Source organism: Indicator indicator, chromosome 10 (genome assembly GCF_027791375.1).
Source record: "Indicator indicator isolate 239-I01 chromosome 10, UM_Iind_1.1, whole genome shotgun sequence".
In the NCBI taxonomy this organism is placed as follows: domain Eukaryota; kingdom Metazoa; phylum Chordata; class Aves; order Piciformes; family Indicatoridae; genus Indicator; species Indicator indicator.
Genome location: NC_072019.1, coordinates 27,131,449 through 27,158,279, shown reverse-complemented (window position 1 = coordinate 27,158,279; position 26,831 = coordinate 27,131,449). Strand labels below are relative to the sequence as shown.

At 45.1% G+C, this 26,831-nt stretch overlaps 1 protein-coding gene across 1 annotated transcript in view; it reads right to left on the bottom strand.

The window, feature by feature from the left end:
- The window catches only part of ROR1 (receptor tyrosine kinase like orphan receptor 1), a 216,289-nt gene that overhangs the window by 10,825 nt on the left and 178,633 nt on the right, over positions 1-26,831 (bottom strand). Inside the window, exons 5-7 of the mRNA XM_054384153.1 lie at positions 5,258-5,385; positions 3,778-4,095; positions 2,072-2,317 (exon numbers count right to left, since the gene is read on the bottom strand). Of these exons, the coding sequence (XP_054240128.1) occupies positions 2,072-2,317; positions 3,778-4,095; positions 5,258-5,385 (692 nt within the window). The remainder of the gene's footprint in view (positions 1-2,071; positions 2,318-3,777; positions 4,096-5,257; positions 5,386-26,831) is intronic.

Below are 26,831 nucleotides of genomic sequence, written 5' to 3'. Positions count from 1 at the left end.
CCTAAAGGAAGTTAGAGGCAGATGGGGGTTGGTCTCTTCTCCAAAGGAGCAAATGTTAGAATATAAGGAAATGGCCTCATGTTGCACCAGGGGAGGTTTAGGTTGGATAGCAGGAAAAATTTCTTTACTGAGAGAGTGGTCAGGCATTGGAACAGGCTGTTCAGGGAGGCAGTGGGGTCATCATTCACAGGGATGTTCCATGTGTAGACATGGCACTGCAGGATATAGTTTAATGGCCATGGTGATGTTGGGTTAACAGTTAGACTCAATGATCTCGGAGGTCTTTTCCAACTGAAATGATTCTATGATTCTCTGACATGCTGAGACCCCTGACCTTGTCCAAACAGAGCTGACCAAACCCCCTGGGGCTGAGCTACGTCTCCTTATGGGACCAGCACACGCATCTGTGCGAGAAGCTCCTGAGCTGAGGAGCCAAAAGCTGACAGCACGCTAAAGGGAGTCCTGCTAACTGCTACTTAGCTCCAGATTTCTGTACTGAAGGGCTGAAAAAGATCTTCCGAACAGTGTACATGGACTGAACTGCTCTTGTGCAGTCAGCCAATCACTGTGCCTAATTAGCACGAAAAATAACTGAAGTTAAATGTACTGAAATAATAGCAAAAGAGAGACAGGACTCTAAAAAGTGTCTCTGAATGCTAGAGAGAGTTTGAGATGCACATGATACAGCCCCAGACTGTCTGCCTTCCCCCTGATCTACTCCTTCAGCAAGAACATAATTTAGATCCCATTTTGGCATCGATTCCCATCTTTCCCTTAATTGAGAAAGACTTTGGAGCGAGCTCAGAACATGTCTCACCGCAGGAATATTCATAACCATAACCAGAAATAATTCAATTTGGTTCTGGCTATCCAATGGGAACAGCAAAGGTTCCTCCTTTCCAAGGGGAAAGGTAATATTACTGTGACAACTTATAGGCAACATAGAATGCTGGGTGAAACTTTGTACTGTGAATTTCCAGAACACTTTTGGGTGCACTTCTGGCATGTCCATGCAAATAGATCTTTTTTCCCCCCTTTTTCTCTCTTGGCATGCTATCAATGTTGTTATTTCTAAATGCAGATAAAACAACTAGGAACCATTTGTTCAGGTCTTCCATCCACTTCCCCCAGGCTCTCAGAGAAGCAGAATGAAATGAGAGCTGAATTTCCATTTTTGTTCATTTGCAAACCCAGAAATGCAGCCAGAGCTGTTCTGTAAACACAAACTTGAAGTGCAGCTAAGAGGAGCTGGCAAGATCCATCTCTAGCTCTAGCGAAGGACTGAGCTCTGTTAAGCAGGGCTTGCATTTATTAAAATGCTTCTTAATAAACCAAGCAAAATGGAGAACATTCTACAACCATTTTGTGAGTCAGCTTCAACAGTGACCTGATCTGATTTAACATAGACTGGAGACTTGTGTTTATCATGAAGGCAACTTGGGAAGTGTGGGATGCTTGGGTTGGCAACTTGCTGCTCCTTCATCACCTGCTGGTGAGGGCTCAAATATTCCTGAGAGGGAGTAGAGACTACAAGGAGATCTCAGAAATGCATATAAATACCTAAAGGGTGGAAGTCATGAGGATGGGGCTGGGCTCTTCTCAGTGGTGCCAGTGACAGGACAGCAACAGACACGAACTAGAACCTGGGAGGTTTCACTTGAACTTAAGGAAAAACTTCCTTACTTTGAGGGTGCCAGAGCACTGGAGCAGGCTGTCCAGAGAGGCTGTGGAGTCTCCTCTGGAGAGATTCCAAAACCACCTGGCCATTGTGATGCTGGGCAAGCTGCTGTGGGTGCCCCTACTTTAGCAGGGGGATTGGATTGGATGATCTCCAGAGGTCCCTTCCAAACCCCACCATGCTGAGCTTCTGTGATTCCTCAGAATACTTTCCCACCACCTCTTTTCCAGCTGCATGGACAGTAAGTGCTCAAAGGTCTCCTCGAAGTGTATCCCTTTCAGGGATTTCAAAAAGACACTTGGCACAGCTCCTGTTTCACAATGGCTGTAGGGACATCACCAAATCATTCCCCTTCTTGTTGTACAACAAAACATAAACCAGGTCAGTAATTACCACATGCTGGGACGTCACAGAGCTCAGACTTAAAGTTCTCATCCAAGGTGAAGCACCATGGGGCATCCTTCTGGTTGCCTGGGTTGCGGCAGTAGGAGTGGCCCCCGTTGAGCTCGGGGTACCTGATGGCAGTGAAGGTGTGGATGTGAGGGTACTGCGAGTTCCAGGGCTGGCACTGCCGCCCCGACCTGGTCACGCTCACCGTGCCCCGGTAATCGACGCCGGTGCTGTTGTAGCATTTGTGATCTGTAAAAAAGACAACACAGTAACAACCCAAAGCAGTGGCTGGCAGAAAGCTGCAGCACCCAGACGGGGAGAGCTGCCGGCATCCCTCTGGCCTTGGCGTGCTGCTGCTGGCCCGGGGCTGGGAAACCCAGTTTGGGAGCACGGGGTCCCAATTTGCTGTGGCTGTAAGGCAGGGCCTGCTTTGCATTCACATTCCTGGGAGGATTTAAAGCTTATGCTTCTGTAATGAAAACAGCTTATGCCAAGCATTTTTAATATAAGATACACAAAAGGAGTAACAACGACAGTGGGAACCTGAATCACAGCCATTATTTTCATATGAAGGTGGAGAATTTGTGGGAGCCATGGTTTATATTTGACTACTCAGATGTAGAAGAGCTGTGAGCAGGCTGCAGCCCAGCCTGATCAAAGAGCAAACACAGCCAATGCCTAAAATTAGGCTGCGTTAGGCAGGGGCAGCCAGGAACCCAGCCCCTATGAATGTTCCTCCTGCCCCACATCCCTATCATTGAATCAGAGAATTGTTTGGTTTGGAAAGGACCTCTAAGATCATTGACTTCAACCATCAACCTGAAACCACCATGGCTGTTAAACCATGTCCCAAAGTGCCATGCCCACACATTTCTTGAACCCCTTCAGGGATGGTGACTGCACCACCTCCTTGGTGCATTCCAGCCCATTCCAGTACTTGATATACTGCACTTATGGCCTTGTTGAAGCACATTGGGCTGCTTGGGAGGACTGGGAAGCTTGGAAGTTTGAAGCTCTTCAGTATTTAAATGCTTACACTGTCATTGTCTCCTACTCTATATTGAGGGTGGTGAGACAACTGGCTGAGGTTGCCCAGAGAAGTGGTAGATGCCACATCGCTGGAACCACTGCAGGTCATGTTGGATGGGGCTCTCAGCAACCTGCTCTAGTTGTACATGTCCCTGCTGACTGCAGGGGGGTTGGGCTAGATGACCTTTAAAGGTCCCTTCAACCCAAACCATTCCATGATTTTATGATCATACCATGATTCATTTGGACTTCTGTGGAAATGGTAGAGAAATGGGTAGGTTGAGCCTAACTCTTGTTTACTCTGAATGTACTTTCTGGCACAGTTGGGCAGCTACTTTGCTGGATGTCCATGGTGGCCTTGAAAAAACATCTGTGCTGGTGCAGTAAGGCTATTGCTAGACAAGGAGAAGGAGGAAACTGTAATTAGGTTTATAACATGACTCTGAAACCAACAGACAGCATTCAGAGTGAGCCCAGAGGCACCTAATGAAAAAAAAATGGAGAAGCATTTATGAATTTCTACCCACTGTGGACTAGCAGAGAAGTGTGAGAATGGGGTAATTTGAGGACATGGTATCTGAGAGCTTTCAAAGCCCAGCACCAGCTCCACCTCTGCTGCAAAAGCCTTTCCAGCCACCCCTTTCCCAGCAGTATTTTTTTGCAGACAGTTTTTCACTTACTTTTATTTATGGGATCTGCCATCGGAATCCCAATCCGGATACAATTGATGGCTTCAGGGCTGTCAGGCTGGGGAAGATCTTCACAGTTGGGCAGCTTTAATCTCATGAGAATCATGGGATTAGATCTTGCAAAAATATACTCAGTCTGACACAGGACATTTTCCAGAATTTCACATTCATCACGGCACAGGTCTCGTGGCTTGGGAGCTGAGGAGGTCTCATCGCAGTAGGGGAAGGCGTAATGGCACAGTGAAGGGATAGCGAACTGGGAGCATTTATCTGACAAATGGCTGGAAGTGCCAATCATAGTGAAGGCAGCTGTAAAATACACACAAAGATTTTGCTTAACCCACTGGGAATTGCAGTCCTGTGCTCTTGCCTTCCCAGTACAACCCTCACTTCCTACTGCAGCTATTGTTTTGAGATATTCAGGTGATGAACAAACCTTCCACAAATACAGAGCACTAAGTGCTTTGCTGACAAAGACAATATATCTGGTTTTCAACATGGGATTAATGTTAAGCATGTTAGCAAAGCCCCAAAGCTAATTATACTATTTTGTTTTTTCTTCCCCCAAAATAATTTATAATGATTTGCAAAAATATTTGGATGCCTTTTGGCCAACAGGTTAAACCAAAGCTCCTGCAGGCTGCAGGATGACAGCAGCAGTCGCTGTGTGGAAGGTGACAGTTTTCATATTGTCCCAAACGACTTTTCAAAGAAAATGGTGTAAGATTACAATTTTTTTTTTGCCAGTGGCCCTTCCTGTGAGCAGTGAAAAAGCCGTTTTTGCAATCCTGAAAGTATTTGGAGACAAAGGAAACACGACTTAAGGGGAAGAAAAATTCTGACAGCAAGATAAAACCTGAATATAGAGAAGACCATTACTGTGAGTAGGGCCTGACCATGGTTAGGAAAACCCAGAGAAGTTTCATGATATTTCTGAGTCTGAATGCGACATCTCCATCAGCACAGCATTACTAAATTTAAGGGGAAACCACTATCTGCTGCATTATTTATCCAGCACCTAAATCATAGAATCACAGACTGGTATGGGTTGGAAGGGACCTTTAAAGGTCACCTAGTCCAACACCCCTGCAGTGCGCAGGGACATCTTTAGTGCAACAGGTATGATCTCAACCATGTAAAAATCAACCAAGTCTGCTCTCCTTTAGGTTTAAAATCTGCTTGGATAAAAGCGACACAAAGTAGCCTGGCTATGAGGTTTTCCAGAAGCTGTAAATACATTGCTTCTCTTCCTTAGAAAATAATTTTTCAGTTCTTTTGGGAGAACTGAAGGCTGCTCAGATTCTCACTCTTCAGATGAATCCCTCCACTGGTGTCCAACAACGCAGAAGCTCTGTGGTGGGAAACTCACAGCAAGAGGGGACAAAAAGCAAATAAAAATAATGCTGCAGTTTATAAAACTTTTGGGGAAAAGACAGCTTTGTAGGGGAGAAGAAGTGTGTTCTTTGCCCACCTGTAATCTGATTTTCAATTTCACCCTGCATATGCAAGGATTCCATATAAATGGTTCGGTTGCCAATAAAGCGTGCGCAGGCGATGCCCCGGTAAGGCTGGCAAAACCCATCCTCTTCATACTCATCACTGAAACAAATCATAAAACACAAAAGGGTGAAAGGTTTCACATGCAACTTGACAACAAAACATCACTCCAGGGAGCTGGCATTTGTATACTGGGAGGCCAATCTGAGGGGCTTACTGCGCTGGGCTCGCACTGGGCGATTCGTTCTGGGTGACGATGAGGCAGTGCAGGAGCCCGCAGGCTGCCTGCCCCTCCATTAAGAGCCTGTGATAAGGGATTATGTGGTCTTTAGGTAGCACAGGGGGCATGCCATGGGCTTTGTACCCTGGGGGATTTTAACCCCAAAAAGATTCCCACACTTTCCACAGGTAGTTTTTGGTGCCACATATCCTTATATTCAACAAGACTGTGAATATTTATTGTTTAAATAATTCACCAACACCTTGAATATTTGTCAGATAGATATTCACCAAGACCAACAATATTTATTTATCAATAGTCAACAATACATTGAATATTTATTTATTAAATAAATGTCAGCTGCCTGATAGAAACAAATCTGTGGCATTTCAGGTCAGCCAGAATATGCATGAAGGTGGTGCAAAATGATTTTTTTTTGTGCGAGGGGAAAGGCTAAATTTAGGACTATATCCAGCCTTGATTAGAAAAGAAAATAGAAGCTGTTTGAAAAAACACAGTTATGTTTATTTAAAGCAGATAATGTGCTGCTTTCTATTTTTGAACCAAGTTTGTAGTTAATATTGATAAATATAGCAGGAAGAGTCATGCTAGAAGCGTATATAGAAAATCAAACCACTCCTCTCAATCAAACCACTGCTACCCCTGAAATAAACCCCACTGATACCCCTAAACCAAAACACTGCTACCCCTGAAATAAACCCCACTGATACCCCTAAACCAAAACACTGCCATCCCTGAAATAAACCCCACTGATACCCCTAAACCAAAACACTGCTACCCCTGAAAGAAACCCCACTGATACCCCTAAACCAAAACACTGCCACCCCTGAAATAAACCCCACTGATACCCCTAAACCAAAACACTGCTACCCCTGAAATAAACCCCACAGACCCCCCTAAACCAAAACACAGCTACCCCTGAAATAAACCCCACTGATACCCCTAAACCAAAACACTGCTACCCCTGAAAGAAACCCCACTGATACCCCTAAACCAAAACACTGCCACCCCTGAAATAAACCCCACTGACACCCCTAAACCAAAACACTGCCACCCCTGAAATAAACCCCACTGACACCCCTAAACCAAAACACTGCTACCCCTGAAATAAACCCCACTGACACCCCTAAACCAAAACACTGCCACCCCTGAAATAAACCCCACTGATACCCCTAAACCAAAACACTGCTACCCCTGAAATAAACCCCACTGACACCCCTAAACCAAAACACTGCCACCCCTGAAATAAACCCCACTGACACCCCTAAACCAAAACACTGCCACCCCTGAAATAAACCCCACTGACACCCCTAAACCAAAACACTGCCACCCCTGAAATAAACCCCACTGATACCCCTAAACCAAAACACTGCCACCCCTGAAATAAACCCCACTGATACCCCTAAACCAAAACACTGCCACCCCTGAAATAAACCCCACTGATACCCCTAAACCAAAACACTGCCACCCCTGAAATAAACCCCACTGATACCCCTAAACCAAAACACTGCCACCCCTGAAATAAACCCCACTGACACCCCTAAACCAAAACACTGCTACCCCTGAAAGAAACCCCACTGATACCCCTAAACCAAAACACTGCTACCCCTGAAATAAACCCCACTGACACCCCTAAACCAAAACACTGCTACCCCTGAAATAAACCCCACTGACACCCCTAAACCGAAACACTGCTACCCCTGAAAATAACCCCACTGATACCCCTAAACCAAAACACTGCTACCCCTGAAATAGAAAACATTTCATCCATCTCCCCTGAGCATGGTAACACTTACTGCTAAAACAGAACCCAGGCTAAGACAAGAGTGAAGCAGGCAGATTTCTTTCATTAGGTGCTTTGTTTAATGCAACATAGGAGACATCCAATACATAAATCCAGATGGGAAATTATTTGCTAATATTCTTCAAATAAAGCAAAAGAGGATATTTCCGAACCTCTGAAGACCAGAGCATTCACTGATTATTTTGCACAGATAATCAAGAACTAAGTGCAGCCATGGTTTTATGGCTGTTTTGAGGAGGGGTTTGCATATGTGACACTGAAGCATCCACCCAACTGCACGAACCAGCCCTTTGACTTTCTTGCTTTGAGGGTGCAGTTGGAGACATTTGGGACCCATTTTCTGCTATGACAGACACCTTGGCTCTGCCAAGGGAGATGCCTAATGAAAACTGGTTGACAATTTCTTTGTTATTCATGCTGGTACTCACATGAGCCAGCTACTGTATCATAGAATCACAGACTGGGTTGGGCTGGAAGGGACCTTTAAAGGTCATCTAGTCCAGCCTCCCTGCAATAAGCAGGGATATCTTCAACAAGGTCTCAAAATCTGGCTCTCAAAGTAGGAAAAATTATATTAGAGTATCCCTAAGTATGATGACAGGTGGGTAGGCAACAGGTTACTTTCTTTGTGTGCCTTTTTTTTTTTTTTCTGGCAGAATTCATCCTCCCCCAGATGCCAAAAGCCTAACAGTGGAACCAGACTATGCCTTAATAGGGAAAAATCAGAGCTTTTTTAATCAACTCTGCCATTAAGTTTAACAAAAGACACTTTCATCCCCTCCTGAAGACCTTGGCTGTGAGAGCTTGGAAATGCAAATCACATTTAGCCTCTTTGAAGTCCCCCATTCATTGTGTGCATGGCTTAGAGCAAGGGCCAGCCTGCAGCCTGGCTCCCCTGCCTGGTCACAGCAGCCAGGGTGAGCTAATGGGATTAGTGGGAAGAAGGGCCAGGCTTGCCTTCCAGGACATCCCAAACATCTCCCGGCCCTCCTGATCTACCAGCTCCAGAGCTTCATCCCTGCATTCGCACAGCATTGTTTGCCAGCTAGACACCATGAATTAATGGCAGTAATTTATGACTGTGAAGACAAGAGGGTGGGAAAGAGGCATGGTGGAGATGGAAACCTCTTTCCACAGACATCTCACATCAGTTGAGAAATCAAGGGGCAGGGGGCCAGGCTGCCTTGGACAAGGGTCCCGAGATGTTCCCAAGTACACTGAAAATTGGATTGCAAAAGCACAACCTTTAAACTGCCAATTAAACTCTTCACTAACTTGAGTGATGGTAGGCTGAGATGCCTCAGATAATGGATAGTACTCAGCCAACAAAGATACTCTGAGAGGTAGAGACACAACCACATCCATGTGTTGCTGCACAGAATCAGCTGTGCTGAAAATATTTTTACTCTGCTGGTTCTTGAAGAGGGCTGAAAGGCCTCTGCTGTGAAGGCTGAAAGAGTTAGCGTTGTCATCCTGGAGAAGAGAAAGCTCATGGGAGACCTCCTGGTGGCCTTTCAGTGCTTAAAGGGACTGATCAGAAAGCTGGGGACAGACATTTGAGCAGGGCCAGTTGTGACAGGACAAGGGGTCATGGTCTGAACTCAAAGAGTTTAGACTAGACAGAAGGAGGAAAGTTTTGACACCGAGAACAGTGAGACACTGGCCCAAGCTGCCCAGAAAGGTGGTGAATGCTCCATCCCTGAAACCATTCCAGGTCAGGTTGTCCGGGGCTCTGAGCAACCTGGTCTAGTTGCAGATGTCTCTGCTGACTGCAGGGGAGGTTGGACTAGATGACCTCTAAAGGTTGCTTCCAACTCAAACCACTCTATGATTCTATGAAGAAAAGACAAAACTGAAGGCAGCTGAAACCTGAGCTGAATACCCACAACAACTACCTGGAGGTCAACTCTCCATCTTCTAATCAATAAATTCCCCAACAATATAGAAGTTCTTATTAATTTCTTATTAGAATTTATTATAGCATTTAACTCGGGGACTACATCTTACAGTACCTGCTCTTGAAGGCCACCAAGCAGTGCAATTTAAGGACAGAACTAGATAGAGAAGAGAAAGGTAGGAGGAATGGGATTAACATATCAACAAAGCAAACTCACCTCACTCTGAGGCTCACCTTTGAACTAAAGGAGATTTAACCACAACAGATGCACCTCACTCATTGGAGTGAGCAGGGACACCAATTTACCTGGATGGAAATGCCCTGAGGAGCAAGATTTTGGAGATAATCTCAGAAGGTGAAGATTAGAGTAGAGAGAAAAGCCTGGCTCCCACCACCCCAGGGCTGCATGACAGAGGTAAAAAGTGATATTAGTAGCTCAGATGGAGCAGTCTCTATTTTGAATTGTTTGGTTGGAGCCAGGTGGGGGTTGGACTCTTTTCCCTGGTAACAAGTGATATGATGAGTGGAAAGGGTCTCAAGTTACTCCAGGGGAGGTTTAGGTTGAATATAAGAAGAAACTTCTCTCTGGAAGAGTTATTAAATACTGGAAGAGGCTGCCCAGAGAGAAGGTTGAATCCCCATATGTGGAGGTATTTCAAAGAGGCAGAGATGTGGTGCTGAGGGACATGGTTTAGCACCAGCCTTGGTAGAGTTAGAGAATGGCTGGACTTGATGATCTTAAAGATCTTTTCCAACTGAAACAACTCTGTGACTCAATGGGGCAGAAGGTTACACAAAATAAAAGGAACAGGTGCATCAGAGTATGACAGAAAGGATGAGGTCCCCTGTTCTCTGCTCCCAGAGCTGCTCTGTGGGACATGGTGATAAAGAAGGGAAGTACTGAGCTGTGAGGTTCATCTATTACTCCTGACACCTACCAGGAGCTCTAAACAGCAGCTCCCCCAACAGGAGTCCTGATCATGGGCTGGTAACATATCTTTGTGGTGAAGTTGTTGGCTTATGCTCAAGAAATGGCCACATCTCACTCCCTGGCTTCATTTCTGTATCACCTTTGTCATCCCCAGGGTCACAAAGCCCCCTTTTGCCTCTGATCTCTTCCCCTCACTCTTGCAGCTCTTCTCTATGAGATGACTCAGGATGGAGTATTTACATTTAGTATTGAGGGCTTCCCTGGGCATCTCTGTGGTCCTTAAAGGGCAACTGTAGCCAGCAATATCCAGGACAGCCCTGGAGACAACACTGCTGCTGCTGGAGCTGCAGCTCTGCCAGAGAGACTCTCTGAGCAACCACTCCCCATAATACAGCATTCTTGGGGGTGGCCACCAGCTCTCCATCTAAAACCACCTTCCACTGAACACCCTCTGCTCACCAGACATTTCATCCAAATGCAGAGCCAGAGCTTGACATGGAGCCCACAACAGCACATGGAGTTTCTACACAGCCTAAACACATTCCCCACCTCCTGCTGCCAACTGGCAGCCGCTTTGGCTGCTGGCTTTCAAACACAGCTATCAGTTTCTTGGGATCAAGGCTGAGATCTCTGATTCCTTCTACATCACTCACATTTTGCATACCTCACATACTTTCCTTAAGTGAATCGCAGCATTACTGCTCAAATGTCTATCTGCTTCATGGTCCTGACCCAGTTCCACCCAGAGCAGAAAGATGGGTCCTTTGGCTCAAGCAGGAGGTAAATCAGGCCTGATTCAGCAATTAAAGTGTTAAAATTTATGGAAGAGCTTAAATCCTAAGGAATGGAAGCCAAGCTAAGCTGTAGGCATTGCTGACAGGGGATGGACTTAATCACTTGTGCAAATTCTTTGCTGAGCTGGAGAGGTAAGCAGACAGCAGGTGAAAACCACCCACCCCAGCTCCCAGGAGCTGCTAATCACAGCACAGATTTTGGGCTCTGGGTGCTGTCCCTTACCCAGCTCCCACATCTGCCACTGCCTGCTCCCTGCAAAGTCCCAGTGACCGTTCAGTGAGGACTGCAGAAGAAAATTCAAAGCACTGGGCTATAATGATTGACAGATGATACAGCACCTCTCCTCTCAGGGAACTGCAGAGAGCCAGAAGGTCTCCCCTCAACCTCTGTTTCTGCAGGCTCAACAACCCCAGTTCCCTCAGCTGCTCCTCACCAGACCTGTTCTCCAGACCCTTCACCAGCTTCACTGCCTTTCCTTGTACCCACACCAGCACCTCAACAACTTGCTTGGAGTGAGGGGCCAAAACCAGAACCCAGTATTTGATGTGTGGCCCCACCAGTGCCAAGTATAGGGCAACGATCACTTCTAGCTGGCTCCAGGATTCTAACATGTAAAAATGTGAAAGAAAAAATGTGCAAGAAAAATGTGACCAAAATCTCCGACTTTTCAGTGGGATCTCAGAGCAGGTGGTTACATGGGTCGTATCAGGAGACATCTCTTCATCTCATCTGCTTGTGGCATGATGGCTTCAGTGAATCAGAAGGTTGATCTGCCTCTCAGCTCAGCACCTTTCTGTTGCACCCTGAAACCAGGGACAACTTCTAATTGCTCTGACTTGGAACAGCAGCAGCTTTTTAGGCATCCCCTGAAACCAGAGCGCAGCAGCAGAAGTGCAATCATTTATAATTTGCTGCTTATCAGCTGGTGCTAAACCTGGAGGAGCTGCACAGCATCCACCTCATCCAAACTCATCTCTGCAGCCTGATTTCTACACACAAACCATGTCTGCAAGACTCCATCAGAGTCCATTTCCTGACATCCTGTCTTGTCTTTGCCAGCCTTTTTCTAAACTACCAGAAATTGCCCAGATCTAAACAACATTCCCAGCAAATGTCAACAGCTGTTCCAGGAACTTTAGCAAAAGCTTTGTAAATGGGCTTTAACATGGGTTCACTCAGAAGTATTTAATAAATTAACAGAAAAAAAGGAACCCTGTGAGACCATGTTGCATTTATTTTTGTAACAGCCAATGTATTAAAAAGACCTATTCCAAAGATGGTGTCATTATCTGGTCATTTCATACCACACCCCATGGATTTTTTCCCCTCCCTCTCCCACCTTTCCTTTCCCTCTTCCTCCTTCCCTTTCCCCTTCCCTCTATTTGATTGAGTACCCAACAGGAAAGAATCATAAATACAAGACTAATTGCTATATCCTGAGTGAAAATGAGCAAAGGAGACACAGGACAAGGCAGCACAATGTCTCAAATGCTGTGAGAGTCCCAAGACAGGAGATAGGAGCCTGGTGTTCCCTCCCAATGTCTGTTCCAAACCCAACCCACTATCATCTATACTTATGCTTGGGTCTGTGGGGTAGCTGGTTACACAGGGTAATTGGATCACTAGTGTTTTGCTAACCAAGTCTGACAGCAAGGTAAAGGAGCGAGTGCACCTAGAGGCAGTGAGGATTAGTGACAGCAGCAGGGGAAAGGCCACCATCACAGTGTTCAGTGACACTGAAGATGCCATGAAAGCCAGCCTGGTGTTAAGGTGTGTGTGCAAAGCCAGGCTGATTTATGAAGATTCCCTGATGTGAAGAGCAAAAGCAAAGAACTCGTGCATTATCTCTGAGATCTACCAAGTGGAGACGGAGCAGCTTTGGCTCTGGGTGAAAACTGTCCAGACATTTGTTTCACTTGCAAACTGAAAGGGATTTTGTCTTTCTTAAATGGAAAAAAAAAATTACCAGCACACTAAACTAGTCAGAGCTGTTTAGCTAAATAATTTATACCCAACAGCAGAATACAGATAGGAAAAGGCAGCCAATGTTGTCTAGCTCAGAAAACCCAGTGCTTTATACCCTCCTCCTTCCAAATTTGTACTGCTGCTTGCTGCAGCAGAACAACCCAAATGCAGGTGAAGGGCTCAGCTCCTGTCACCCTGGCATGGGCAATTCTGGGGATCAGCCTGGAGAAGAGATGCTCTGGGGAGATCTAATAGCAACCTTCAAGTACCTGCAGGGGGCCTGCAAGAAGGATGGAGAGAGACTGCTTACACAGGCCTGCAGTGATAGGATGAGAGGCAATGGCTTCAAACTAGAGAAGAGTAGATCTAAATTGGATGTTAGGAACCAGTTCTGCACCATGAGGGTAGTGGAACACTGGAACTGGTTGTCCAGGGATGTGGCTGGGCCCTTATCCCTGAAGATATTCAAAGTGAGGCTCCAAAGGGCTCTGAGCAACCTGATCTAATTGAGGATGCTGCTGCTTACTGCAGAGGGGGTTGGATTAGATGACCTTCAAAGGTCCCTTTCAACCAAGACCATTCTGTGATCCATACAGTGCCTGGAGACACTCCTATGCCCTCTCAAGAGCTGCACCAAAAGGGTCTTGCTTAACACATGAGCCATGCATCTACAAATCTGCAACCTAAAACTGGGGTTTTGGAGGGTGCTGCTCTAGGGGAGCTGAGTTCATAATGAATGCTGACAGAGAAGAGCATGGAGGGAAGAAACATGCTGTAGAAAATGTTGCACTTAATGAAAAGGTACATCAATAAATTATTTTTATCATTATAAAATATATCCAACACACCCTCTCTATACGCATTAATGATGTATAAATTATTTGTCCGTTGTTAAATAAATTGTATTTTGTTTCATATTCATGATCCAGCTTCACAGAGAACGAAATGAAAGGAGTTTTTGACTTGGCAGATATCCCTTAAAGCAAACAGATGAATAATACTCTGTCATACTTTCCAAAGAGCAAAACCCAGTTGCTTGGGCCTGGCTTTGAAAATGGGAACATATTGGCTGTGTTTCAGGACAATCTTTCAGAAATGTGAGGGCTGCTTTTGACTTTCCCCTCAGTTTAGGAAAGATGTTGAATTGCTGGAGCATGTCCAGAGAAGGGCAACGAGGCTGGGGAGAGGCCTTGAGCACAAGCCCTATGAGGAGAGGCTGAGGGAGCTGGGGCTGTTTAGCCTGGAGAAGAGGAGGCTCAGGGGTGACCTCATTGCTGTCTACAACTACCTGAAGGGAGGTTGTAGCCAGGAGGGGGTTGGTCTCTTCTCCCAGGCAACCAGCAGCAGAACAAGAGGACACAGTCTCAAGCTGCGCCAGGGGGTTAGCTGGAGGTGAGGAGAAAGTTCTTCACAGAGAGAGTGGTTGGCCATTGGAATGTGCTGCCCAGGGAGGTGGTGGAGTCACCATCCCTGGAGGTGTTCAAGAGGGGATTGGACGTGGCACTTGGTGCCATGGTTTAGATAGGCATGAGGTGTAGGGTGACAGGTTGGACTCGATGATCCTTGAGGTCTCTTCCAACCTTCTTGATTCTTCTTGATTTTAACTGCCCAGGTTTGCAGCTCACTGTGTAATTCCAATATAAATTATCAGTGCTCTGACACCCCTTCAAAGTTGCAAGGCAGGTAGGGTTTAAATCATAGGATCATAGAATTGTTTCTGTTGGAGAATACACCCAAGATCATTACGGCCAACTGTCAGCCTAACACCACCATGGCCACTAAACCATGACCCAAAGTGCCAAGTCCACATGTGTCTTGAACACCTCCAGGGATGGTGGTGTCTCCACCACCTCCCTGTTCAAATGGCTGATCACTCTTTCAATGAAGGAATTTTTCCTTAATATCCAACCTAAACTTTCCCTGGCACAATTTCAGGCCATTTCCTCTCATTACATCACCTGATACTAGGGAGAAGAGACCAACCCCCATCTCACTGCAACCTCCCTTCAGGGAGTTGTAGAGAGCCAAAAGGTCTCCACTCAGCCTCCTTTTCTCCAGGCTGAACAATCCCAGTTCCCTCAGCTGCTCTTCACCAGCCGTGTTCTCCAGACCCTTTGCCAGCTCTGCTGCCTCTCTCTGGACCTGCTCGAGCACCTCAATGTCCTTCTTGGAGTGAGGGACCCAAAACCGAACTTGATTTTGGGGGTTCAAAGCACAAACTGTTCAACTACAGAGGGATCAGTCCATGTTTCCTCCTAAAGAAAATGCAAGGGAGATCATTCTGAGTAAGACTTTTCCCTTAGACCTTTCATCAGCTTTGCTAGTTCAGTAAAAAAGCAGAGGCATTACATCAAAAATCAGTAATGCTCTCCTTTGACATCATGAAATTGCCAGAGTCCCACAGCACCACTGATACACCTGGTTAATAATCATCATCAGCACCATCATCACCATCATTAGCAAATATGATCTAAGGAATTAATTCACTTATCTCCCATTCCAGACTGATAGCCAGTTTAACTTGATGCCTCCCAACCAGAGACAGATAAAGCATCTAAAATTAATCTGAGTTAGAATCATAGAATCATTCTGGTTGGAAAAGACCTTTGAGATCAAGTCCAACCATTCTTTATCAAGTCTGGTGCTAAGTCATGTCCCTCAGCACCACATCTCTGTGTTTTTTAAACACCTCCAGGGATGGGGATTCAACCACCTCCCCAGGCAGCCTGTCCCAGTATTTGAGAACCCTTTCAGGAAAAAAGTTTCTTCTAACATCCAAGCTACACCTCCCCTGTTGCAACTTGAGACCATTTCCTCTTGTTCTATCACTTTCGGTTGCTGGTTTGAATGGCTCAGCACATAGGATGGCACCGAGTGACCCAGCACTGAGGCCACGTGGTGGCCATTCTCCTCTAAAAGTGGGATGAACAAAATTCCCTGAAACCTCTTCCCCCCCCCCAAATCTTACAATTACCCAAATCAGTTCCTCTGAGCCTTTCCCAGGGCTTCACATCCTTGCACTCCCCTCCCCCAGTCACTCCTTGTTAGAGGATTTTGGTGCTGAAAGGAGGCAGGTTTGTGCTGAGACATAAACATCACTGGTGAGAGCTGACATGTGTTTTCTACTAACCTCATCTGGGCAGGACGGCAGCATCCACAGCTTGGGGAGCTTAATAAAAGACATCTCTCATGCAATGAAGCCCTTGGCAAGGATGCACCAAAGCAATTGCTGAGTGTTTGTCATCATGAGAAAGTTTTACAGCTTCTCTATCAAAATGCCTCAGTTGGGGGAAGGAAAAGCTGCCTTGAAAAGCTCAATAACAGTGGCCATAAATTTGATCTAAATATTGAACAAAAATAAATACATCAGCTAGGGTAGTCTCTGGGATTGAGTCTTTTTCTCCTCTTACAGAATCATAAAGCTTCATAAAGACCTCCAAGATCATTAAGTCCAGCCATCTGCCCAACACCACTGTGACCACTAAATCATATCCTGAAGTGCTACACCTACACATTTTTTGAACACTTCCAGGGATGGTGACTCCACCACCGCCCTGGGCAGCCTGTTCCAATGCTTGACCACTCTTTCAGCAAAGAAATTTGTCCTAATATCCAACCTAAACCTCCCCTGGTGCAATTTCAGCCTGTTTCCTCTTGTTCTATCACTATTTGTTTGGGAGAAGAGACCAACCCCCATCTGTTTCCAACTTCTTTCAGGGAGTTGTAGGCAGCAATGTAGTCTCTCCTCAGCCTCCCTTTCTCCAGACTAAACAACCCCAAGTCCCTCAGCTGCTGGTCACCAGACCTGTTCTCTAGATCTTTCACCAGCTTCATTGCCTTTCTCTGGACCCACTCCAGCACCTCAATGTCTCTCTTTCACTGCAGCACCCAAAACAGCCCAGTACTCAAGCTGCAGCCCCCCTAGTGCCAAGCAGAGGAGCACATAGGGGGCAAAAGCTTCTGTGACAGCCCTTTTCCTACCAGAACTCCTCCTGCCCCATCGAGGGGTGCTGTGCAAGTGAGGGTGTGAGCCAGCAGTGCACTCACCCAGCAGCTGCAGCTGGTTAGGAAACAAGCCCAGTAATGGCCTTTGGATCTTTCCTGGCAGATCTCTTACATCATTATTCAAGAGGAACTGCAAATCATGTGCTCATGGGTATGGAAATGGCAGGAAACTTCTTGCACTTACGTTTTGTTTGGCAAAGCTATTTTAAGGTTGTGTTTGGAAGGTTGGTTTGTCCAAGTTCCTAGATGCAGAGAAAAAAAAAAAACGAAACTCCAATGTTTTGAAGAGAAGTCAAGCAGGCTAAGATTACAAGTGCTAAATGCTGCCTCTTCTAACAAACCTTTGTACTGCACAGAAAAACACACTCCCTCCTCCTGGATTCCCTGCAATGATCTCTCACACACGTTCCTTATCCACCTCTCATCAGGCATTAACCTTTAGATAAGGAGGTTTTGATGAAACAATCATCAGCTCCACCCCATAAATCGGCTGCAGTCGCTCTGCCCTGAGTGCTACCAGACTGCCCTGTCAGGGCTCAGGCCCCTGCCTTGATGGCCCTTGGGAGTGGACAAACAGGACCAGACCTTATCACACCCACATCCATCTCCTGCACAGTAAAAGAGCAGACCTTGGACACAGCACAGAGAAGCTGGATGCAAAATTAGACAGAAAGGCAAAGAGAAGAGACTTCCTCTAAGTGCCTTGGTCCCCTCCCTCAGTTATTATCCCTAATAACTGGGACCTTTTTGGGCACATATTTTATGAACAGACTCAAAGAGTACCACATCCTGACTGCCACATTTCCATCAGCCACCCACTGGAGCAGGCTGCCCAGAGAGTTGTGGAGTCTCCTTCTCTAGAGATCTTCAAAATCTGCCTGTACATGTTCCTGTGTGACCTGCCCTAAGTGGTCCTGCTTTGCAGGGGGGTTGGATGCAATGATTTCAGGAGGTCCTTTCCAGCCCCTAGCATTCTGTAATTCTATGCCCAAGCAACATGGCTTGCTGAAGCTCTGTTTGTACAAGTAATATCAAGGCACTAGATCTGATGGAACTCTTTAATAACAGAATTATAGAACCATAGCATTGTTTTGATTAAAAAAGACCTCTAAGATCATCGAGTCCAACCATCAACCTAAGACCCCCATGGCCATTAAACCATGTCCCAAAGTGCCATGTCCACGGATTTCTTGAACACCTCCAGGGATGGTGACTCCACCACCTCCATAGGCAACCTATTTCAGTGCCTGATGATCAAGCATCTCATTGCTTTCATATGCAAGAATAGTATTAAGTGACTTATTTGACCCAGAAGCTGACATAACCCACGGACTGTTCTTCATCTATAGCAGTGCCATATAGGAGAGTTACAGGTTTGCTTGGTGCTGCACAGGAATGGGAGAACACCACAGCCTTCTGCCTCTGGGGTCTGCCAGGAGGATCTATCATCCCCCTACAAATAGGTCATACCACAAAGGACATACTCCAGGTTGCATTCAGTCTCTAGTCACATAAAAATCCTCAATGCTAAGGAATTTATTCATTATTTAGTCACATGAAGTTAGGGACATTGTTCAGATTTCACTGATCAATAAAATAAGTTGCAGATAACATTGTGCATCTTTCCTCCCAATTTGATGTTTCTCCTTTGTAATACAGAAAAAAAGGGAAGCTATGTGAGATACTTTTAAAAATATATGTTAAATACAAGAGAAATAGAATCATAGATGGTTTGGGTTGAAAGGGACCTTTAAAGGTCATCTAGTTCAACACCCCTGCAGTCAGCAACTAGAGCAGGATGCTCAGAGCTCCAAACAATCTGACCTGCAATGGTTTCAGGTATGGGACATCTATCATCTCTGTGGGCAACCTGGGAAGGGGTCTCATCATCTTCAGTGTAAAGCTATTCCTCTTCTCTAGTCTGAATCTCCTCTCTTTCAGTTCAAACTCTCACCCTTTGTCCTGTCACAACAGGCCCTGCTAGAAAGTCTGTCCCTCGCTTTCTGATCAGCCCCTTTAAGCACTGACAGGCAACCAGAAGGTTTCCAAATACAGTTAAGGTTGAGTCATCTTTCAAATGGCTTGTTCTGCACATTAAGGGCTTTATTCCCAAACATTTCACTGCCTCTTTACAGGCATAATGAGGCCTCACAGCGAGTGCTTGTGCAACTGATACCACAAGAGAAGGTCTCTTTACACCAGAAGTGTGGCCAGACCAGCCTTTAATACACAAGGGGCTGGGTCCTCTGAGGAGCACAGCTCTGAGAAAACAGCAGGGATCAGGCTACTCTGAATCCCTTTGAATTAGAAGAGGGTGAGAATAATAACAAGGTTCTACATAATACCTTTCTGTTTGCTTTGCATTAAATCTCTTTTGTCAGATCTCTTCTTTCTAAGGAAAAATTAACATTTTCAGTTTTCCAGTCAGCATTGATAATGGTTCCTGTCCCTCTTGCAACTGTTCATTCACTGCTACTGTATGATGTACCCCTACCTTTGCCACAGGAGAGGCAAGTCTTCTGGAATACACACAAACCAACACACATTCATAAATGAGAACATCAAAAATGAAAACATTTCACCTAAAGCAAAAGTATTTTTTTTTCTTTTATGGCATTAACACAGAATCACAGAGTCCCAGCATGCTGGAGGGTTGGAAGGGGCTCCTGGAGATCATCCAGTCCAACCCCCTTGCTAAAGGAGGGACACCCACAGCAGCCTGCCCAGGATCACAATGGCCAATGGGGTTTGGAAGCTCTTCAGACAAGGAAACTCCACAACCTCTCTGGGCAGCCAGGGCTCCAAGGCTCCAGCATCCTCACACTAAACAAGTTTCTCCTTCTGTTCAGATGGAACCTCCTGGGTTCCAGTTTGCGCCCAGTGCCCCTTGTTGTGTCACTGGGCACCACTGAGAAGAGTCTGGCCTCACCCTATTTTTCCCACCCTTTAGAGCTCCTGCTGAGCTTTGAGAAGATCCCTTCTCAGGCTGCTCTTTTCCAGGTCTCTCAGCCTTTCCTCCTCACAAAGATGCTCCAGGCCCCTCAGCATCTCTGTAGCTTTCACTGGACTCTCTCCACTAGTTCCCTGTCTGTTGTGAACTGGGGAGCCCAGAATTTGACACAGTAGTTCAGATGTGGCCTCAGTAGGGTAGAGTAGATGAGAAGGAGAAAACATACACAAAACATGGCAAAGTATGTCCATTTTCAAGCTATTTTTTCCATCCAATGCATTCTTTTTCTTTCTCTCCTATGGGAGGACACCTGAACTTCCCATTCTCCAGGAAAATGTCTTAAATATCTGGTTTATTTCCTGATAAATATATTGTAGATTTTCCTTTGGCTGGGATGAACTTCTAGCACTGCTCCATGGCCCTCAGAACCATGCAAACACAGCTTTGAATATTCTTACCCAATATAAAAAACTTCTAAGCACCAATAGTCAGCACTGAACATGACAAAGTAAGTTTCAGAAGTTCTGCAGCTCACTTTGTCTCTCACTAACTCTTTTCTGCTTTCCCTTATTTTCTGAAGTCACAGCTTTACTTCTGTTCCTCCCTCCCCTCTCCTTCCTTCTAACATTTAATTTGTCTTATGTGACTCAAACAGGTCTTTCTTCTGGTGACCTAATATTTTAACCTTGAGAATGATGAAAAACAGACTTCACAAACCTGACACTTGAATTAAAAGTGAAACACATGCCTCTGTACAGTTAATTAAAAATAATAGGTATGTTAGCTAGTTTCAACCATTATTTGGCCCAAAATTTGCACCCATCAAAAACTACTGGAGTCCACAAAAATAACAGTAAGCACCAGGAGCTCAAACTTACTGCAAAAATTAGCTGCTTTTATTTAACACAAGTTTTCACAGATGCTGCTGAAGCAGTTGAGCTGAATTGCTGAGCTCTGGCCAAAGAGACAGAATCATAGAATCACAGAATTGTTTTGGTTGGATAAGACCTCTAAGATCATGGAGTCCAACTGTCAACCCAACACCATCAGGGCCATTAAACCATGTCCCAAAGTGTCCACACCTTTTTTGAACACCTCCAGGGATGGTGACCCTACCACTACGTGCTGGACCACATGGTGTGAGGGCTGGGTGAACACAGGGCAAGGGACCCAGCACACTACTACCCCAACACGCAGGCCCTGAACACTCCCAGCGTTGTGCACCACTGTGAGATGCCCCAGCAGAATCACAGAATGGTAGGGGCTGGAAGGGACCTCTGCAGATCATCAAGTCCAACCCCCCTGCCAAAGCAGCACCACCTAAGGCAGGCCAAATTCAGATCGAAATAACTAGTTGCTAGTAACTGATTTTACAGGCATGTAGCCTTGTGCCTCTCAGTGTGTGACTCTTGCTCTGAAATGTGTATCTGTGATTCCCTTTGATGGGACAGGGACTACAAAGTAAGGATGGAGAATAACTACATAGAATCATTTTGCTTGGAAGAGACCTTCAAGCTCATTAAGCCTAACTGCTAACCCAACACTGCCAGGTCCACCACCATGTGCTACTTCTGGGCACTGCAAATGCTTGATTCTGGTTCAGATATAACACCTCTACTATACAGCTATGGAGAAGCAAGGCCATCAGCAGAAGAATAACAAATACAATTCCAGATTTATCACAGAAACATAGAATTGTTTTGGTTGGATCATGGAGTTCAACTGTTAACCCAGCACTACCAGGTCACCACTAAACCATGCCCCTCAGCACCATACCAGCTTTTCAATCCCTCCAGGGATGGGGACTACACCACTGCCCTAGGTAGCCTGTTCCAGGGCTTGACAATCCCTCTCCTGATGCAACCTGAGGCTGCTTCTTCTTGTCCTATCAAGATTCCTACACAAAAGAGATGATCTGAAATTCCAGACTCCTTTAAAATATGTAGCAGCATTATTCCTAGGAATTCAGCCTTCCTAGGAATTCAGTGAAAGTAGGAACCCAGCATTTTTCTCTGCTGATGAGCAGTCTGGGTGTTGCTGTGTATTTATCATATGCCATACTCATATGTCAGATGGGGGTGGTTGGTAAGTCCAAAACCATTTTAAGCAGTTAGTCTTCTTGAAATAGTTGATCAAGTTTAACAACTGTGAAAACATTTAAAGTTCACATAACTTGCAGGTCTACCATAAATTCTGCTCCTGACAGACACACATAAATAGAAGCTCCTCAGCTGGGAATAGCCAGTCTGCTTTAAAGGGTATCATGAGTTATATTAAACTGAGAATGTCTTGTGAAAAAGATTGCTTTTGAGATAAGAAAGTCAGTCTTAAGACAACAAACATGAGGGAAAATATGCTTCAGAGAAAATGAAGATCTGTCCATCCATTCCCTAATGGTAATTGGATAAGGCATAGAGAGCTTGCTTGTTTTCTTTAGAAGCATTTTGCCTCTCTAGATGTCTCACAGCCCAGTATGAAGCAACCACACTTCTTGGGACTAAAATATCCATATTTAGGGCTAGGCATCCTTCTCAAGGCTGACCAAAGTATGCATATTTGGAATATTCATATAAAATATTCATAACCTATGAATATTTTGGTCAGCCTTGAGAAGGATGCCTAGCCCTAATTTCTGGCAATCCTGACCTGAAGAAAGAGCTGTGTAAAACCAGCAGCATTCTACTCAGAAATGGGCCAAATCTCTTCTAAAATGGTTATTCCTAAAATAAAAATAATGGCAGTCACTGCCTTTTCCTCCTGCTGCCCCAAACACAGTGAATATGCTGCAACACATCTTCCTGACTATTTTCTGTCAGTATCATTAAAGGAATTATTAAACAAATTCTAACTTCCAACTTTTGTTGTTGTTCTTGTGGTAAATAAAGATGGGAACATCTAATTTTTGCAAGTTCAACCAGCTGGAAAAGCTGCTTAAAGCATTTGTCTAAGCAACTCAAAGTAAAGCCCAACTTGTTTGCAGTAACTGGTAGGAAACATGTTAAGATAATGTCACTTTGCAGCTTGTTCACACCCAATAATTGGTATTCAAGATGAAAAGTCCACTTTCCTCCCCTCAGAACCAGCACTATGGTTCAAGTTGTTCAACAACAACTAAATTGTGTTATTTAGTTTTATTCCAGTCTGTCAGCAATTGGAGAACAGTAATTAGATCAAAATTTGCATGAGAAGCAATTATGCTAACTTGCTTCTGTGAATGGATCACATATTTGTAAGACACTTTACACTGTGATTACTTGAGTACTTTGATACAAACTTTGTTCAAGGCACTCACAAACTCCAGCTCTACCATTTCCCTGTAAGACAGTGCAGCCACGTCTGGCAGATTTCCTACCTGCCTCCACAGGCACAATGGGCTGACCTGCTAAGTGACAGCAAATTTCAGCTGTAATTCTGAAATTAATCGGTATTGATAAGGTTATATGCATGTTATGTATTACATTAATGCATTCCCTCACTGGAAAAATATTATTTAAGAAAAAAAAGATCTGTTTCCAGAACCTTGTTTTAATAAAGTCTTTCCTGGCATGCTTTTGCATGTTGTACTTTATCAAATTAAAAAGCTGGGGTTTGTCTTTGAGTAGGTGAAACACTGGTTCCTATCAATACTAACTCTTATCGTGGTCTGGTAATAGAAAACATGTCTTTTACAACTGCATAAAAAATTAGATGAGGATTAAGCCAAACATCACTTTAAAAGGCATGTACACATAGCATTCACAGAGCACAGTGTGTGTGTGAGATGAGAATGGAAGGGGGCTTTGCTCTCTCTGTACTGCTGCTCCTTTCATCCAGCCGAGCAACTTGATTTTGGCAAGAGCTCCACTGCCTATTTTGTCTCACAAAAATGCCTTCTAAGCCAAGCATGGAGTAACATTCCTGTGTTATTCACACCAAGGAAAAGAAACGGAGCAGCTCCACAGAAACTTGTGGAGTTCCTCGGGGTTTATCCCCAAGACAGCTGAGATTGCCCTGAAACAGTTGCAGCTCCTGATGCCAGCTATGGCCCCAACCAGCTCCCAACACAAAGCAACATTCTCCAGAACATTCCTTAACATTTATCTCTTCTAAAATAATATTTTCTGTCATTGTCTTTTGTTCCTTTCAAATCTGTGAAGACAGTACACTCACAGAAGCCCAAATTCTCACCTGCCACTTGTGCCTAGGCTAATTTGAATCCAATGAGGAGGACAACACCAAATAGTAAATAAATGCTAAAATTTATTCCAGTTGAACAAGGACGTTTTTAAAACTAGCCTAGCTGCAAACAGTGAAAAAAAGGCTTTTACTGTGCTTTCAATTTGAAGAGATTCTGCTATAATTCCCATTTGTTTCTCACAAGATGAAAATGTTGTGACTGTCACCAACACTGCAGAGAAAATGCATTTATTTCTTTCTCATATAAATACAACAAAATAGTTTCTACCCCAAAAGCAACTAAAGAAGACAGTGGACACCATGTATGAAAATCAGATCTTTTAAAGACAGCCAAGAGGAGACAGTTTGCACCCAAGAATAGCAGAAGACAATGTCTCCAAAACCTCTTCATGGCTGTTGACTTAGCCCTTGCATTTGCAGTACTCACACATGTTGTGGAATGACCCAAGTGATTCCACGTCTGCCAGCCTTACACCATGCAAGACAAAACAGTGAGCGGCTGCAATGAAAGCCAAACAACACAGTGTATGAGCTGGTAACAGAGCTGGTGACAGTTCCCAGGAGTTTAAGGGCAAGAGACCTCTCAGACAGACTTTGGTGAAGTTGAGAGTTGGGTTGTAATGATAACAACGTTTGTATATTTAGATCTTATAAAGGCATCTGACTTGACACAGCACAAGCATGTTCACAAGCCAAAGACAGATGGAAGGAAAAAATATTCCTGTGAGGGTGCTGGAGCCCTGGCGCAGGCTGTCTAGAGAGGTTGTGAAGACTCCTTCTCTGGAGAGCTCCCAAACACACCTGGCCATTGTGATGCTGGGCAAGACGTTGTGGGTGCCCCTGCTTTAGCAGGGGAGTTGGACTGGGTGATCTCCAGAGTTTCCTCCCAACTCTCACCATGCTGGGACGCTGTGAAAACCATCTGCCACTCCTTTTTTGTTTTCCAAGGATTCAAAATCACCAGATTTGGAACACAAAATGCCCGAGAGTACCACAGTCTGTGCAGTTCCCAACTGCAACGTTCTCTCCTCAGCTTGAAAACCTCCAAAGCTCAAAACTAGCTGTGAACCTTGAATGCAGATCAGCTTGCTAAGTGCTCTTGGTGCTAATTGCCAGGCAGAAGAATGTCCCCATTCATCCAGGGCAAAATCAGGACTGAGAGAAAATGTATTTATTTAAAGTAAATTTACTGACACAAGAAATTTGCCTGGAAAACTACAGCAGGGTAACATTTGCCATTAATTTTTGCTTAGCAAGGCTCTTTGTTGGCTCAGGCATCAATAACAGCATCCAACCCATAACAGGTCAGATGATAACTGCTTTCCTTCCCCGTTGAGGTAACCACACTTATTTTCCTGTTAACAAGATCAATAAACTTGACACATTCAGCAATCGATGATTAATTCCATTTACAGTATTTGAAGTCACCCAGTGTTCCTGCTTTGAACAGCCAAAGCAGGAGGCTCACGTGTGGTTTTAATTATCAGGGTAAGTAAGGTAATACCTTATAATCTTCCTCCCTGCACTTAATGATTTTGTGATGAAGTAACACAAATTGTGAGCGAGTAGCTAACTACACGCAGGCGGGCCGTGCAGTGATGCGATCTTTAGAGGAAAACTCATTCAGAAGGTTTTACACCCTACTGGAGCAGTGAAAGCACCTTGGGTCACTACAGATTTATTCCTACTTTTAATGTTTTTACTAGGCTGAATAAACACTTGCCCCAAGACTGAAACCACTGGCTCTCCTAAAGGCTGCGGAAGCCCGGGGTAAACGCTAAGCTGAGCTTGGTGTGATTGACACGTCCTTGCACAAGGAGCCACACTGTTAGTTCAGGGTGAGGATTGTTCCCTCCAGCTTCACGTGGACTTTCACAGCCCCTTCATCACCAGGCTCTGGCTCACGACACTCCTGCTGTTGGCTGATTACAGTGTGGCTGCCAACAGCATTGGGTGGCCTTTTTAAATTGCTGAGTTTCAGGTAGTCTCCATAAGAGAGACCTGTTTGAGTAATGGGATGTCTGAAGCATTCCTGCACCCATCCTCCCCTGAGAGTAGAGAAACTTGCACCAAGCAGGCACACTGGACCAGCCCAAGGGAGGTAGGACATTATTCAAGAGGGAAGGAAAAATACCCGAGGGTCACAAAAATCAGAACCATAGAATCATCTTGTTTGGAAGAAACCTTTAAGAGTCCAACTGTTAACCCAGTGCTGCTAGGGCACCACTAAACCATGTCCCTCAGCACCATACCTACACAGCTTTTCAATCCCTCCAGGGATGGGGACTCCACCACTGCCCTGGGCAGCCTGTTCCAGGGCTTAACAGCCCTTTTAGGGAAGAAATTTTTCCTTACATCCAACCTAAACCTCCCCTTGTCCTCCCTCGTGTCCTAATGCTTGTTACTGGGGACAGAAGAAGACAGAAGAAGACAGAAGAAGAAGATTCAGAAGACCTGAAGTTATGTGGGGGGTCTCTAAGGAAGGAGAATTTGCCCAGCTTCTGGCTGTGGCAGTGATTTGGAGGGACAAGCACTGGTCCATCACACAGCACCAGGCCCCAGTCCTGGCATGGCTCATTAGGTAAAAAACAAAGACTCAGTACTGAGTCCATCTGAAGAGAGAGGAGCACGAAGCAGCCATGGAAAGCGGGGCAGGAAGAAGTGGGCTACGTATGGCCAGAGATGACTTTTCATGTGGGTGAAGGAAAACCTAGGACAGGAAACAAATCCATCACACAGAAGCCACAGAAGCTGCCTCTCCCCATTCCAGTGCCCACGCTTTGT